We start from the raw sequence: 18,257 nt of genomic DNA, 5'->3' as shown, positions 1-18,257 counted from the left end.
ATTCAAGTTTATTTCATGTTTTTTCATTTCCATTTGTTTCTTAATTTTGTTTTGTGTATCCTTTTGTAAATCTTCCTCTAGTTACTTATTTTTTTACTTTCACTTTCATTCCTTTCACATTTTTTATTCTACCATCATTTTCTTCCAAAATCTATTCTTAATACAATGAATAATTTGTCCACATTTAAAACTTTTCACCATCCTTGAATTCTTCACTAATCATAAACAATTAACCTCTAAGATTCATTGATTTCCCTATTGTACATATTAGGACACTTGTTTAAATTATGGATTTGAAAGAAACGTGGTTTTTTTTTTTCCAAAACAGCTATTCACCAAATAGTCACTATTCTCATTCTCTTTTTCATAATGACCCAACCACTTTTACTGAATTGTCTGACCTTGTTCCCACCCAACTTTTCAAAATAAGTACTTATCTCTGTTTCCCCCCCCCCCCACCCCTATTCTTATTATTCACTCTTAAGTTAAGAAAGTTAAAGTTAAGAAAGAAAAATGTTGAGGCATTTCATGTAAGGTGCTACAGGGAGGAGGGGCCATAATTTCATTATGAAACCCACGGTACAATCCTGCTTGATAATTCTGCTAAATCATCACCTGAGCAATGAGTGTGCTTAGTTGAAGTCTTCAGGGGGACTCACCCAAAGTAATGCATGTCTAACTTAAATACAAATGTGCATCTAGAACAGTGGTGGGTTTCAAATTTTTTTACTACCGGTTCTGTGGGTGTGGCTTGGTGGGCATGGCATGGCTTGGTGGGCATGGCTTGGTGGGCGTGGCAGGGGGAGGATATTGTAAAATCTCCATTCTCTCCCCAATCCAGGGGAAGGTTACTGCAAAATCTCCATTTCCTCCCTATCAGCTGGGACTTGAGAGGCAGAGAATAGATGTGGGCGGGGCCAGTCAGAATTTTTACTACCGGTTCTCCGAACTACTCAAAATTTCCACTACCGGTTCTCCAGAACTGGTCAGAAACTGATGAAACCCACCTCTTTAACACAGCCTTAAAACTGTAAATAAAATCCTGTTTCCCATTCTGTCCCAACACAATCTTCAAAAGAAGAAAGATAAATTGAAAACAGCTATACAGGATTGAAAAACCTTTTCAGAGCTAGTGAATACAACTTTTGCAATCTCTTGACTGATCAGTTAAGAGATGATGGATTGGTTTCATGTAATCTCTGCACATCTGTCAGCATTTCAATGCTAAGAGGAATGAAAATGTCATGGTTGGCTTCAGAATAGTTCTTAGGTTTGACTTTTCTTGTGCTGTGTAGTGGGGCCCTAAATCATCAGCCCTGCCCCTGACTTTGTGATTTTTGCCAAGGTTATAATATGGACATGAAACTGGGCTTACATAATATATACAGGTGTACAAGAGGAACCTTTCCCCACTCAGTATATTTATACAGGTTGGCAAATATAAGATAATCCCTATTGGATATGTGTTTCTCTCACCCTTGAGAATGAGGGCATTGTACTTGTGGGTGAAAGAAAAGTATCTCTCATGGGATGCTTTTAAAAAGTTTCATATGATTTATGCTTTTGATTTTCTTGCTTTGTTTTCCAAATAGAATTCTCCAAGTAATATGAGTATGAGCAATCAGCCTGGGACCCCTCGAGATGATGGTGAAATGGGGGGTAACTTTCTAAATCCTTTTCAGAGTGAAAGTGTAAGTACTTATTTTTTATTCTGGTTGTTCTGCTGGATGTACAGCTCTACCTCATCATTTTAGGTGTTGCCATGTATAATAATACTTATGAATTCCTGTACCCATAATAGATTAAGGGCTGTGTGTTTAATGTGAAAAGAAATCAAGTTATGAACACTTATGTTAAGCTTGTTTTGCAGTTTCCATTGCTATTGCCTATAGTATTACTAGGAATGATACATACACGATACATTTGCTTCATATGCTGAATCATAGCAAGACAACCCTGAACATATTTATTAACATCACAGAATGATGGCAATAGAAGGATTCACAAAGATCATTTGGTCTATAGTGGTTAAGAAAACCAATTAAATGATCTTTTGGAGGTACCTGTGCAGTCTCTTTTTTAAAAACTTCCACAACCTTCTTAAATCACTTTTGTACAGTATTTATGGCCAGTAAGTTTTTCTTTATTTTTAAATAAAAAACTAGGTATACAGTACTGTAAAACTTGTGAATGAGTGCAACAAGATTTACTTCTCAGTAAATGGACATAAAGTTGTTATAAATTGTTATTTGAATTATCTAATTATTATGGTTTTATTGCCTTTTATGTTGAAAGCCACCACTCAACTGTGGCGAGATGGGCAGCAAATAAATTTAATGAATAAATAAAATATAAATTTAGTTTCCATTTAATGTAAAGAATAATAATAATTTCAAGGGAAATGTTCAAGGGATTGTATAACATCTATATTTAAGATTAAGGCCAATTAGGTGTTAATTGAAAAACTATAATTCAACATTTAAAAAAAATAAAAGAATGATGGGGCAATTGCGTATAATTTTTGAAAAATTTAACATTACTTAATATATCTATTGTAGTAGACATTGTAATGTTTAATATTATATCTCACACTTTTTTTGTTCATATATGTAAGGGTTTGTATTTGTGTGTATGAAGTGTGAAAGACGGAATCAAAAGTGTGTTTTCATTCAGCATGAAGTTATGTTGCATATATTTCTGCATTCAAAGCCAATTTCAACAAATTTGAACCTATAGCAAGGAAGATACTGCCCAAGAAGTATATAATAGTGATAAATTTAAATTTCTTTCCCCATTTCTTCTATTATCAATAAACCAAAATAAAAACTATAAGTGACAATGTAAAGAAAAATATGTTTGTTTTTTTGCCTATGTTGTCACTTATATTATTATTTTGTTAACAAAAATTAAAAGTATGATATGCAGTGTTACAATAAGCACTAATTTCAATTTTGCTAAATAGAAATTGATATAATTTCACAGAACAATAATTGTAGTAACAATTTTACATTCAGTTACCTACTTTACTCATATCAAATGTATTCTGTTAATTTACATTTCATGTAAATTCTTAAGATCTTACTGAATCAGGAGGACCAGTATGAAAGATGTTTTGTTTGAAATGTAGCTCCTTAAAGAGATTTTTTTTCTCAATATGTTGAAATAATTGATAGTCCCACTTCTTCCACAAAACATTTAGCCAACATTGGACTAAATATTCTGCACAACATTTCCTGAATTGATCCTTAGGATACATTTAAAAGAACAACTGAGATATATATTTCCATGTTTTAGATTAGAACAAATTTACCTGATTTGAGGTTACAAAGACAGAAAAAGAATCGGAAATGTATAATAAATGATATATTTCATGTTAAATTATGTGTTGCCTGTGAATCCAGTTAGTGTATGGAAAGAATAATGGTGATCAGGTAGTTTCCAAAAAATAAATTGGAAATAATATTCTGAGCAATAGTTGTTAGAATTAACTTGTTTAAGCCAACTAGTGTCTCTATTAAGATAAATTTTTACCAATGCTTAAGACTCTTTAAAATATTCTCTTTTTTTGAAGAGTTATTTGATTCATATTTAATTCTAAATAAAATAACATTTGTCCATCAGTCAATCAACAATTTGTTCTAAATGAAATTAAATGTTGTTAGAACAACTTGCTGCAGATAGATCTGACTTTCTTATTACTGTTTGCATTAGAACGTTCAAAAATTTATTGAATTAAAACCAGAGAGTAATATTCTAATAGAATAATGGTATATAAATCAATTTATAGTTTATAAACATTCTTACTCTTAATATGTTTTCATGTATATACAAATAATTTTATGCTTATTTCATTTCCAGTAAATACATTTTTGATATAAATTAACAGTGAGAAAAACACTAATACAAAAGTTATATACAATGGTAATAACTTGGATTTAAGGTTTATCATTCCAGATTAGATAAAACTGGCTTTATAATAAAAATATCAGATTTTCATCCTGTGTGATTAATAAATATTTCTTCCTTACCATGAAATTATTATTCACTTTTAGCAGAACTTTTTCAATTCAAGAAAATGCATACAATTTAATGGAATCATATTTGTAATCACTTTGTATAAATTATTACTGTTTTTGCTGGTCTGTGACTGTAATAAAATTGATTGAAATTATTGCTGTTATTGTTTTGGTACAGTATGATTTTCATATTAAAATTGCCAATTAAACAAGAAGTAGGAAAGGAAGAAAGCTCTTTACATTTTAACTTTGCTGCAGTTTTTCTATGCCTAGCTCTTCAGTTAGATCTTGATATTAATCTAACTGAAGAATCTCCCTCTGAAACAATATCATAAGTTTTTTTAACATAGTGATATAACCATAAAAATATTGTAATAGTTCATCAGTTGCTGAAGTGAAATGATGAAATTAAAGTATTAAAATCAGCAAATTCTGTGTACTGTATACACTGGATGAGACATTTCAGTAACTTAGTCAAGAAATTATCAGTAACTCTTAAACCATTTCAGTTGTCAAGACATAGGGAGGGGACCTGGTTGTCCCATTCCCCCTGCCCGCCATTGTTATGTGATCCCAATAGTTTATTAGACTGAAATCTTGTGCAATTTGATGATCTTAGGAAATGTTACAATTTTTAATATTATAGTGGAGGCAAGGAAAGGGTAACAAGCCATGTTGGTGACTGATTGCTACTCCTGCTATAATAGTATATGTTCTGCTTTAAATTTCACATACTAATTTAGACATACATACATACATACATACATACATACATACATATAGATATATATATAAATTTGCACACAATTTTCACAAAGGAAATTGTGAAACAATTTGTTTCCACAAAGAAACAAAGGAAGCAGGAGAAAACAAAACTCTTAATGCGTATCATAAATCATGAGAAACTTAAGAGGTTTCAGAATCCAGATATTTGTAGCACAATTTTGCTTAATCAAATATTACATGGCATGCAAAATTATAGACAATAAGGTACAACACTTACCTTCATTGCCAAGCCAGAGAGATATCACATTATGTTAAGAGGCGGTGGTGAGGCCTCTCCTCAAGAAGCCATCCCTGGATCCGGCTGTTTTGGCTAACTATCATCCAGTCTCCAACCTTCGTTTTATTGCGAAGGTTGTTGAGAGTGTGGTGGCGCGACAGCTTCCCCAGTACCTGGATGAAGCTGTCTATTTGGATCCGCTCCAGTCTGGCTTCAGACCTGGGTACAGTACGGAAACGGCATTGGTCGCGTTGGTGGATGATCTCTGGAGGACCCGGGATAGGGGTTATTCTTCTATCCTGGTCCTGTTAGACCTCTCAGCAGCTTTTGATACCATCGACCATGGTATCATGCTGCAGCGGTTGAGGGGGTTAGGAATTGGAGGCACCGTGTTACGGTGATTCTCCTACTACCTCTCCGACCGCTCGCAGTTTGTGTTGGCAGCCATCGACCATGGTATCATGTTGCGCCGGCTGGAGGGACTGGGAGTGGGGGGCACCGTTTTGCGGTGGTTCATCTCCTATCTCTCCGACCGGTCGCAATCCGTGTTGACGGGGGCAGCGGTCGACCCCAAGGCGCCTTGTTTGTGGGGTCGGTCCTCTCGCCCCTCCTGTTCAACATTTATGTGAAGCCGCTGGGTGAGAACATCTGTGGTTTTGGGGTGGAGTTCCATCAGTACGCTGATGATACTCAGCTGTACATTTCCACCCCAGACCATCCCAACGATGCCTTGGAAGTGATGTCCCAGTGCCTGGAGGCCGTGCGGGTCTGGATGGGGAGAAACAGGCTTCGACTCAACCCTTCCAAGACCGAGTGGCTGTGGCTGCCGGCATCCCGGTATAGCCAGCTGACGCCATCGCTGGTTATTGGGGGCGAATCATTGGCCCCCACGGAGAGGGCCCACAACTTGGGTGTCCTCCTGGACGCACAGCTGTCTTTAGAAGGGCATATGACGGCCGTGGCCAGGGGGGCTTTTTATCAGGTTCGCCTGATACGCTAGTTGCGCCCCTTTCTGGACCGGGACTCCCTATGCACGGTCACTCAAGCACTCGTCACCTCTCGTCTGGACTATTGTAACACTCTCTACATGGGGCTCCCCTTGGGGTACACCCGGAGGCTCCAACTGGTGCAGAATGCAGCCGCGCGGGGGATTATGGGAGCGACAGGGCGCTCCCATGTGACTCCTCTCCTGCGCGAGCTGCATTGGCTTCCAGTGGACTTCCGGGTGCGCTTCAAGGTGTTGGTGATCACCTTTAAAGCGCTCCATGGCTTAGGGCCAGGGTACTTATGAGACCGCCTTCTGCCACCAATAGCCTCCCACCGGCTGGTTCGCTCCCACAGAGAGGGCCTCCTCAGGGTGCCATCAGCCGGACAATGCCGGCTGGCAACCCCCAGGAGGAGAGCCTTCTCTGTGGTGGCACTTTCCCTTTGGAACAATATACCCCCAGAGATATGAATTATCTCCGACCTCCAGACTTTTCATCGGGCCCTAAAAACTTACTTTTTTCAGTTAGCCGGTCTGTCTTGATTTTATGGTAGGTTTTAAAATTTGATACGGATTTTAAATTGACAAGCTTTAAATTATGAGCCAAATTTGTTTGATTATTTTGAATCTATTTTTGACTGTGATGTTATATATAAATGTTTTTATTTTGGCTGTTCGCCGCCCTGAATCCGAAAGGAGAAGAGCGGTATAGAAGTATGAATGAATGAATGAATGAATGAATGAATGAATGAATGAATGAATGAATGAATGAATAAATTGTTATGTTAAATTAGGAGTAGTAGTCATATGTTAAGTTGTTATTATTAATCAAGATACTTGCATTTCATGTTCACTATTAGTATCTTGGTAAATGAGTTGTAGCTAAAATGTGGATTCCTATTTTTCAGTATTCTCCCAGCATGACAATGAGTGTGTGATCCAATATCAAGTTTCTTCGTGAAGGCTGCACTGAGTTGGCCCTCTCCAGAGAGCTACTAAAGAAGAAAAAATATTCATCCCTGTGTACAGTTTAACAGAAAAGATTTCTGCCACATTTGGACCCACCGTTATTTTCCAACCATCTTCCCTGTTTTGTGAAGAAAGTGGGTCTTGATCTGGTTTCAGCTATAATATGTGGCATATCAGAGCTGCCCAAGACTGAACTGCAAACAATTATCTGTGTATGTATATGTAGGGATAGGTGTATGTATGTGTGTGTTACAGAGACATAAATATGAGCACATACATATATAGACCTGCAGGACGTTGTAAAATATTATCACATGACATCTTAAGTAGAAATAAGAAATAGGGACTTTTATTCCATCTTTTTTACGTTTACATTTTATCTTTCAAAAGAACTGCTTCCTTCTTCCCATCCGACCTGTTTTGTGCTGTGTATATCACTGCTTTGTAAGTTATTTTTTTAAAACTGATCTCAGATACATTCTGTTTTTGTCATTGTCAGCCATCATGGTTAGGAATAAAATTGCTTATAAGAGGGCTTTCATAAAGTTTTATTTAATACCAGTAATCATGTGAATTGAAAACTACACTTACTCAAGAAAAAAAATTAAGTGTGTTAAACTTGTTCTTTGCCTTTGAGAAGAAATTAGAACAGTTTTGTGCCCTACTTCTTAATAAATGTCTAATACTGCTATACTAAACATATTTGCATGGTGGTAAACATCAAAACAAGTTTACTCCCAAATTATATTTTGAGGACTAGGATGCATATCCTTTAATATTTGCTTTCAAGGTATGACTGAGTTTAGCTCAACTTTTTGATCTATGCAGAGAAATACAAAATATTTGTTGGGCTTCGATTAAAGTGCAGGAGCAATCCAGGAATAAAAATTGGCAGGATTCCTGTGTTAGGGAAATACTCAGTATGATCTTCCACAGGGGTTCTAATTATAATAAAAACAGCTATACAGTATATTGCTTAGACACAATATTTTCCTCTAATATTCATCATAGTCTCCCGAGATTACTTATGCATATTCAAATTATTTCATATGCCAAAGTGAAAGAGACACAAGTTACTTTCCCTCGCTATACTTACTGGCTTTATCTCCATCACACTATCTATATTTTATCAATATAATTAAACCACTTTGGATGTTTCTAAAATCAGTATAAACTTAAAAGTCCTATATTATCTTAATGATCGGTAAACTTATTACATTTATTATAACTTTTAATGTTGACTTAAGTTATTCCATCTGTTGCATCAAAAACAAATGCAGCTATTAATCTGAAAAGAATTTTAATTGCCTTTATGTTAAAAGACCATGGTAAATTTCATCCAATATCATTTTTTCTTGAGTTTCAAATAACTGAGAAATTTAAGGTGCTTTATATGAGGAAAGCATGATAATTTCCCCATCCTTTTTTTTGGCAAGTAAATGATGTGTGAAAAGTTAACTATTTTATATTTATTCCTATTTTCAATTTTACTATAATGTTTGGTAATTCCGATATAGTAGCAGCTTCCATTATCTGCATATCTTGTAACTTTCTCGTGTTGCCTACAAGAATTTATTTCCACCTATAAAAAGTAACTGAGAATTTTACAATAGTTGCAATCTATAGTTCCTGCTGAAATTGCAATGAAAGAATATTTGAATACGAAGCAATTTTACACTTTAATCTGGATTGTTTAAAAAAAAAATAAGAGGGGGGAGATCATTCTTTAAATTTTGTTCTGGTGTTAAAGAAAACTTGGGGCAATGTCCCATCATGTCACTCCAAGCAGAATAGAATCCACCAGTGGAACATATGTTTCCTCTCGCCTACTAACCATCAAATCTGCTTTGGAGGGTTAGGAAATCATATAGAGAAAATTTAGATTGTACCGGGAAAGTTGAAAAAGGGAAATGAAGTCCCATCATGGAAACAAAACATGATACCTAACAAAACTTTGGGCATGGTTCTTAAGTATCACCATTACTTCTAAATTAACCTTGAAGAACTGAGTAAAGTTGCAATGTGTAACCTAACACATGTTTATATTTTTACAAAATTTAATCTATGACTCCAAAATATTTTATTTTCATTTTATTGAACACTCGGAACAAGACAATAATTCTAGATAGTATCCAGTGAAGTTATTTTCTTCAGAAAAGCTTTTTGATTCAACCAAACCTTCCATGAATGCAATGAGGGAAGAGATTGTCTATTCTTTCTCTTTCAAAAATGTATTCCAGGGAATTGAAAACAAAATGGGAACCAGGTCCTTTCTCTCCCTTTTGTTAATGGGAACTTCTGCTGGAACAAAGTGTCTTCTCTGAATTGAAGGGCAGTTTTGGATATGATTCCTTATCCCCAATCCTTAGTTTTTCAGATACTCATTTTATGCATGTAAAAATCTCTGTGCCTAATTTTTCCAGTAACTCATTTCCAATACACCACATAAAATGATAACTATGAATGCTGTGCATATAATATCTAATGACGATGCTAGTTATACATTGTATTTTTGTTTAGATTCTTCTGTATGTTCTAGTAAATTATTTATAGAATTTGGCAATATGAAGTACAAAATTAAAATAGATCATTGATTTTCAGTCATTGATTTATTTCTCACATGTTAAAGTTCCACATGTACTTTATGTGGTGTAGTCCTATATGAACCTTAATGCCGTGATTCTAATTCCCACCTTGGGAATTTTTTAATGCAATTTCTCCAAAAGCCAAGTGAAAACAGTTCACAAAACATGATATATATATATGGACTTCTTAAAAGGATTATATGTGATCAAAATATCAGCTTCCTTTTGTATCCTACTTAAAAATATTCCTGAAAAAAATCAAATTTATTCCTACCTGTGTCTCTTTAGAAATATTCTGAAAACTTTGCTAGAAGTTACTGAAAAAAATGATAAGTAAATTAAAATTGATTTCATAGCCTGGAGCTGTGTGTGTGTGTGTATGTGTGTGTGTGTGCGTACATACACAGATACACATTCACACAAACACACAAAAATTTAAAATCCCAGAAATAGATTCGGTATCAAGTAATAAACATACAGGATATAATCCATTTTAGTGGTTCCTACATAAAATGTTTTAACATGAATTTAAATGTTTGCTTTAAAATCAAATCTAGGATGATTGAATTTGGTGTGGTTTTCTTTATTCTCACAACTTGTTGCACACATAGGTTCAGAAAAGGTGGTATAATTTCTTTTACCTCGCTTTCACCAAGTCCTGATTCAGCCACAATGAGGAAATGGTCCTTCAAGCTTCTAGGTCACAGTAACCAATTTCTAGTTGAAAGATTTTCATTTTTGCCTGATTCATCAGATTATCATCAGCTGAACCTTTGGTTGCCACTATCCTGGCCTAATTGGTGCACCCCAAATACTTTCTCATCTCTATACTAGATCCAATGAAAAAAATAAACCTAGAACAGCTGACATCCAAAAGCACCTGATTTAATTATCAGGTACTTTTAGTTAAAGCTTTTTCCAACTGACATTTTTGTTTTTAAGAAAAATGATGTAATGCTGATTTAATATGCATATTTCAATCCAGTTACAGGGCTGGCTCACATGTAATGCCAAGCAATCAAATCCTAATTCCTTAAAATCCTGGTTTATAGGGCAAGCACAAATCATACTCTTAATATAACAGCCATAAATGATTTTCCAAAACTCAGAATTAACCCATTAAGTAGAAGATGCCATGAAAAGAAGAGAGGAAGGAATAAGCACATGGCTTGCATATGTAGCACCAAACAATTAATGATATACCAAATCCTTTTGAAAACAGAGGAATGTAAATTAATCATAGCTATAACAAGAGAGTGGCTATTTGGTTAATAAGAGTAGCTGTTTTGTATCTATGGATTACAACCTAGCATCAAAACTCAGTTGACTAAAAGTCATTACTATGTTTATCATAATTGTGATTATATGTCAATATGCTGGATGTTAACAAAGCTATAAAATTAGATGGTGAATTCCTTGAAGAGGATTAAGTTGTACATTTTTATTCTTTTACATTGGTGTCACACATTTTTGCCAATAAATATTGCACTGATTTTTTATGAGTCCTACTGTATTATATATTTATTCCCTGATTTCCCTTTTGAAGAAACTCATTTTATTGTGGGCAGACCTGGCATATAGTTTTTAACAACAGTATATCCATGATATAGGGCGATTTGGAAAAAGTAAAAAAAAAAAAGTATTTTTTCATGCAATTCATCAGAAATTATTGCACAACTTAAGCCTTCATTCCAGTTGACAGTACACTGGAATTTTAAGCGTGACTAGTGAATAGAAATGTGTATGTTAACTCTTTCGGTATATTAAATATTTTTTAAAAAACAACATGAAGCTTAAATATTTCAAGTTATAATTTAGTATCAAAATACAAAAATTCATATTTTCAATCTTAATAAGATGTACAATTATTAATGTAATTATATAATACACATTTCTCTAAATGTTCTGATGTGCATATGGAGATCTATGCAAACACAGGTTGTCTAATTCTTTCAATGCCAAGGAATACCATTAATGCATTTGCACATGGAATCTTTCCTGACTGTTGAACAGATTGGTCAAGTCTTGCTCCTGTAGAAAATTCCTTATACTAAGTGAAGCCGGTTTTTATTCATTGGAATTGTCAACTAGGACTTTTTTGAGGTTTTTTTTTTTTCTTTTTTTTCAAATTTGATTTATATGCCGCCCTTCTCCGGAGACTCAGGGCGGCTTACAATGGGCTCAGCAATAGCCTTCATCCTTTTGTATATTTATACAAAGTCAGCTTATTGCCCCCACAACTGGGTCCTCAATTTACCTACCTTAGAAAGGATGGAAGGCTGAGTCAACCTTGAGCCTTGGCGAGATTCGAACCTGCAGTAATTGCAGGCAGCTGGTCTTAATATCCAGCTTAATAACAGGGTGCCTTAGACCACTGTACTACCAAGGCTCTAGTTCAAGGCTGTTTCAATTATGTTATCCACTATTTGTGGCATTAAGATTTTATGCCCTTCCAAACAATGGCATTCTAGATAGGCAGGCAGTTAGGCAAACAGATTTGTGCACTGACACATATAAAATTAAATGGAAAATTGAATTATTTTTAGCCTTTATAGTGCTAAAGATTTTTAGTGCTACTCTTTTTTTATTTGAACCGGAGACAAATTCTTTGTGTGCCTAATCACACTTGGCCAAATAAAGTATTCAGTCTAGTATTAAATATGCTGATTTAACATTTTTAAAAGTTATTATTTTAAAAAGTAAAAATAGTAATATTTATATACATTTGGGCCATATTCTTTCTCAGTTTAATAAGAGCATCTGAAAGATTACTAATTCTAATTTCTAATAATTCTGTAGATGTCCTGTGCAATTTCAATATTGTATTTTTAAAAGATTTAGAAAATAAATGGTTTCCCATTTTAAATTAAGTTCACAACAACAAAATAGTTTATAATTCAAATTATAAAAGAATTTGAACAGTTCATCATCGGAATTATTCTGGACATTAGATTCCAATTGTACCACTAAAGTATGTCAGTACTTAAGAGTTAATAGTTTTTTTCTAATTTAATGTGTACTGTAATCAGATCTCAAGGACTTATGGCCATACTTTGAATATCCATGTGAGCATTTACAATATTTTTTTTAAAAAAACCTCACTAATTTAGCATCATTTAGAAAAATGTATAATATGACATAGAATTTGGCATGCGAAATAATGGCTATATATGCATTGGGATTTTTAGGATTAGTACTTAAGGCTTGTTTAATAAATTTGCCAATGATTATCCTCTCTTTCCAGAAAGATTTAATTTAGATGAGTCTTATCAAGTTAAAGCTAAATCCCACAATTTGAGTGGGAAAATTAGCTTTTATTTCATCACCTACGATAACTACTACAGTTACTATTTTTAGATCCTTGGCCAGTTGTCTTTGTGTATATCTACTGAGTGATGTTGAAGACCAGATTTTGTTTTGTTTTTAGAAAATGGTTTTGGCTTTTGGAATTTTAAACAATTTTTTTGAATTTTAAACACATTTTAGAGATTTGTATTATAAAAATATTGATAGAAACAGCATTTTCATTTATTTGCAAGTAAGAGGAAAGACTATAATATACTATAGATTACTATACTATAGTCTAGCAAAAATTCAGGATTTTCCTAGAATATAGGAAAACTAAGTTTCAGCTTTTTATGTGTGGTGAGAGAAGTTTAGAACATTTAAAGTACAAGTTTTTATTATGTAGAAAACCATGTGTATTTCTTCAACCAAGAGTAAGCAGTAAAGCTTATTTTCATTGCTTGCTATCAAAATCTTGCAGAAAAATTATTTGGTGAATCCATGCTTTACTTTCTACCTATATTCAGCAGGTAAAAATATACACACTCCAACTTTTAACATCAGATCAAGAACTAATTAAGTTCATTATTTTGTTCCCTAAAATGGCTGTTACCCAAGAAAAACTCATACATACAACAACCTAAAAATTCTTGTGATTCCTAATACTTCAAGGCCTGCAATCTTTGAATATTAAAAGTATTATCAATTTATAATCTCCAGTAGCCATAAATAGGTTTGAAATTTGCTAGTCTGTTAAGCCATCAGTATTAAATTACAAACTAATTAATGTACTGAATAAGAATGTGCTTTTATTACACCATTGTCTGAAAGCAATGAAATGAAATTACCATGAAAGAGATTTTCAAGTACTTCTGTTGAGAAGCTGCATTGTCTTCCTCCTTTCATCAAAGTGCCCCTATGCCACATCTTTCCTTGATCTGTTTCATATTGCATCACTCTGGTCTTTTTCAAAACAAGTGAAATATCAGTACTAAAAATTTCCACAGAAACAAGCTTGTTTCAATTTATTGTCCATTATTTTATGGTACTGTATCTCTGTGTATTTTTACTGAAAGGAAACACATCACACAAAAGTTAGAATATAAGGAATAGAGGAAAGAATGTGAAAGTGTTGATATAAAATGGATATGTACATGCTTGTAGTTCCATACCTAACAAATAAACCACTTGGGAAAACCACGTAAGGTATAATTTTTCTATTTTTAAAAAACTGGTTCACATTAACCAAAAACTTTTCAAGAGGTTGATAAAGTATTAAGGCTTAATAGGCGTTAGATCCATTTTTCTACAGAAGGTTAATGTGTTATTTAAATCTGTAAGTTTCTTAGTTTTTCACTTTAAACAAATTCCAAGACTTTCAGAGGCTATCCACATTCAGAAACAAATTTTCTTGTATGAATTTCCACATCATGACATTGAAATTCAGATTCTCAGAATTCAGGAAATAGCAGACAGGTCACTAATTGAGGAATATGAGTTATGAATCCTCCCTTACATCCATAGTGGAACAGAAAACAATATTCTACACAGTGTAAAAACAAAGTGTTTTTGCAGAAATCCAATTATTACAGTAAATAAAACTGGCTTTTTTAATATTCAGAATGGATAGTGAAATTGCTACAGATAGTCCTCCTCAACTTACAATCACAATGGAGCCCAACATTTCTGTTGCTAAGCAAGACAGTTAAGTGAGGTGTGTCCTATTTTATGACCTTTTTTGCCACAATTGCTAAGCAAATCATTGCAGTTGTTATGTGAATCGTGAAGTTATTAAGTGAATCTGGCTTCCCCTATTTATTTTGTCAGAGGTCAGCTGGGAAGGTTACAAATAGTGATCACATGACCCTAGGACAGTGCAACTGTCATAAATACCAGTTGTCAAGAGCCAGAATTTTGATCATGTGACCATAGGGATGCTTCAACGGTTATAAGTGAAAACCAAAGTATTTTTTTCAGTGCCATTGTAACTTCAAACAGTAACTAAATAAATGGTTGTAAGTTGAGGACTTGTACTTTAGTATGTTAATTTATTAAGAAATTAGGAATTGGAATCAAAATACATCATCAATCAACAGGGCAGAATCTCAGGGCTGCATATAGACCTTGAAGACACTATTTTGGTTATAGGTCCAATTATGTGTGACCAAATATAGTTTAGTGGAATTAATTAGTTTAGTTAAAATTGTCCTAGTCACAATTAATTTTTAGAATGTGACTACCTTAATAGTTTCAAAATGTATTCTTTATAAGTCGTATAACAAATACTGGCAAAAATTTATTGTACTATAACTTGTCCATTCAATCCATATAATGTATTAAAGAAGCTACAGATTTTATGAAATATGTTCAACTGTATTTAACCCCTCAACAGTGCTGTCCAGGAGTAAATTCTATTGTATGTATGTATAAGGTTTACAGTCAAAAATAACTTTGCTTTAGGTATGTATGAATCTCATGGAAAGCTAGCTAATGAAAATATTCCGCTGTACATTTAAATGGTTGTCTAGTAAACACTCGTTTCAAAAAATTAAAATAAAAATTAGACAATACATAATTTACAAGTTATGTTAAATATGAGTAATGTTCATACTGATTAAATAGAAATATTGTAGAGGCAAATCGTAGGACGTATTTGGAATGTATTCCCAACTACAATACCTTGCAACATTAATATGAGATCACATATTAGCACAATGGTTTAATGAATTGAAAATATTCTTATACACTCACCTATTTTATAGTGGTTTTCTGTAGCAATTTATTCTTCTATCAAGTTTTTAGACATTCTGTAAATTAAATACATTTTAAACAAATTTTAATTGAATTATAATTCTGAAATATTGAAAACAATGGGGGATGCTAATAATATTTTAGTCTGAGAAAGCTGAGCTTGATCATCTTTCCATATTCATTATAATTTTATCATAAACATATTATTTGTTTTTATCCAAATTGTTCTCATCTGTCTTCCACTGGGTTTTTTTTTAATTTATCAGCAACTACATGTTCTTTTTTTATGTATTTGGGATTGGCCCTTAGCAATTCATGTTGCTGTTCACTCATGTACCCTTCAATCATGAAAGAGGAAAATTCCAGACCACGGAAGAAGTTTCACTGCTGTTTGATTTTTACAGCAAAAAAATCAATCCAGCAATATTTCCTGTTATTTCCAACAAACCTGTGAAAAAAGCAATATATATATATATATATATAATATGTTTAGCACCCTTTATTTTTCAAAACAATTTCAGTACTATGTATCTTGTAGGGCTGAGTTAAGAGAATTTAGAACAAATGATATTATTGTAGTTAAAATTATCTACAATATGCATTGTGTTAACACTACTATTTCTATTTTTAGCAATCCCTGTTCTCCACCTTTTATACTAAAAACTACAGGCTTTTGCTTCCTTTTAGTAAAAAGAAACTTTTCTTCCTGACTTTACATACCACCAGCATCTCATTCAGTATCCTATCACAGGTTCCAGAAATACTATAAGACTGTGTGCATACAAAAATTGGCCTATTTTTGCAGTAATATACGTCTAAGTGACCTTTTGTACAGAATGTGAAACCCTATTTAGAATACAGCATGTATGTATGTATGTAGATATATACACATACCATTGTATATTACAGTATATGTATTTATACACATGCACATCATGCTCCCCCCCTGGTTAATCTGTTATTTTCAACTCTTGGCTTGATTTGCCAAGAGAATTCTAAGCAAGAACCAGAGCATATAGATAAATCTTATCAAAGTGATTAAAATTTGATTAAATACAAATTACTATGGAATCAATAAACTTGGATTGTGGCAAACCAAATGGCAGCTAATGTAAAAATTCTGGCCAGGCAAAATAAATTGTAACAAGTATATTTTTCCTGTTGGAGCATATTAAATATTTTACTGCACAGTTCTTTGAACATTAACTTTCTACAGTGTGGCCTAATGTTGTGCAAGAAACCACACTCACAAATGACTTAGCTCACCTAATTGTCTGAAATGTCATTCAAGCCATAAATTCCTTTGAGATGTGTTTTTGTGCAATCAAGACCATTGTGGTCAAAGTCTTAGGTATAGACATTTTTCACCATATACAGCTTGTATGTATATGCTTTGGCACATAACTGGACATATTAAGTCTAGTGTCTTTTCCTTCCTTCCTTCCTTCCTTCCTTCCTTCCTTCCTTCCTTCCTTCCTTCCTTCCTTCCTTCCTTCCTAGCAAGGTATGTCTTTAATTTCACCTACTTTAGTCTAAATTTTTATTTTGATCAAATATTTCATAAACATATACTTTGACAACAAGGAAGTGATACAGATACCTTGCAAGTAGATACGATGTCAAAACTAAAAGCTGAAAACAGGCAGAAATGTTTTGGCATTAAATCTTTTTAAACTGTTCTAAATTTTAATTTCGTAGAAGTGTAATTTAGAGTTATGTGAAATGTCTGAACCAACTGGGAAGTTTTTAAAATAAATCACTCAGCAATCATTTTATAAAATTTAACTTCTAAATGCACTATGATTTATTACAAATATATATTTTCTTCTGCTTGCAGATATGGTTGTTCCATTTTGTGATAGGTTTTAAACTAAGACAGTTAATTTTGTTGCACTGTGTTACTGCATGATTTCAGCAAGTGTACATATGTACCTGTGCAACATTATTTGGGGTTTTGTATTTGAATTTCAGTATTGATTATTTTTGTATTTTACTTTACCTGTATTGGAGTTGTTGTAGACATAATTTATACATATGATTTTAAAACTGTTTTGCAATTGAAGTCTTTAAATTGTAAAATTTTGTTGATGGAAACTCATTAAAATGGTATAAAATTATATTAACAATTGTGTTTTAATGCTTTCTGTATATAAAATGTATTTATCTGTTTTAATCGTGTTGTGTCTTGCAATTTTGGATACATTTTAGAATAAAGTTTCATTTTCCAAAATAAGTTGTATTTTAAAAGCTCTCTCTTTTAAGTTATATTCAGAAGTGGTCCTAACATAATTTTAACATTAAAATAGAATTGTTTAAAATTATTTAAAGGTAATTGGTTAAGCATTCTGACTAGGATGCAAAGCATTTCTTTATGTTCAGTCAGCATTTTTCTTTCATCAACTGATATTATTCTATGTGTTTCAAAATAAGTTTGATTTTAAAAGTTCATGGGGAAAAATTGGTTCATTAAAAGCAAAAGAATTTGGACACACCAAACTAATTTCCATAGTTGGACCTTTGAATTTCTGAAAGGAGATAGTATAGAAAGGTCTGAGGCATCACAACAACCTAGGCATTTGGATGTTTGGTCCCTGCCACCTACTCTCTATTAATTGATCTAGAGGTTTGAGCTGTCACATATAGTGTGTATATATGAAACAATA

At 33.2% G+C, this 18,257-nt stretch overlaps 1 protein-coding gene across 11 annotated transcripts in view; it reads left to right on the top strand.

Moving 5' to 3' along the window:
* The window catches only part of SSBP2 (single stranded DNA binding protein 2), a 166,167-nt gene extending 155,112 nt beyond the window's left edge, over positions 1–11,055 (top strand). For all 11 annotated transcript variants that reach the window (XM_034441218.3, XM_034441216.3, XM_034441221.3 and 8 more), the window contains 2 exons: positions 1,593–1,691; positions 6,913–11,055. In XM_034441218.3, coding sequence (XP_034297109.1) covers positions 1,593–1,691; positions 6,913–6,942 — 129 coding nt within the window. In that variant the 3' untranslated portion in view covers positions 6,943–11,055. The remainder of the gene's footprint in view (positions 1–1,592; positions 1,692–6,912) is intronic.
* The last annotated feature ends 7,202 nt before the right edge of the window (positions 11,056–18,257 follow it).

This window comes from Pantherophis guttatus, chromosome 2 (genome assembly GCF_059756535.1).
Source record: "Pantherophis guttatus breed Tessera chromosome 2, ASM5975653v1, whole genome shotgun sequence".
Lineage (NCBI taxonomy): Eukaryota > Metazoa > Chordata > Lepidosauria > Squamata > Colubridae > Pantherophis > Pantherophis guttatus.
Note: the sequence above shows the minus strand (reverse complement) of the source record. Positions and strands in the feature narration are given on the sequence as shown.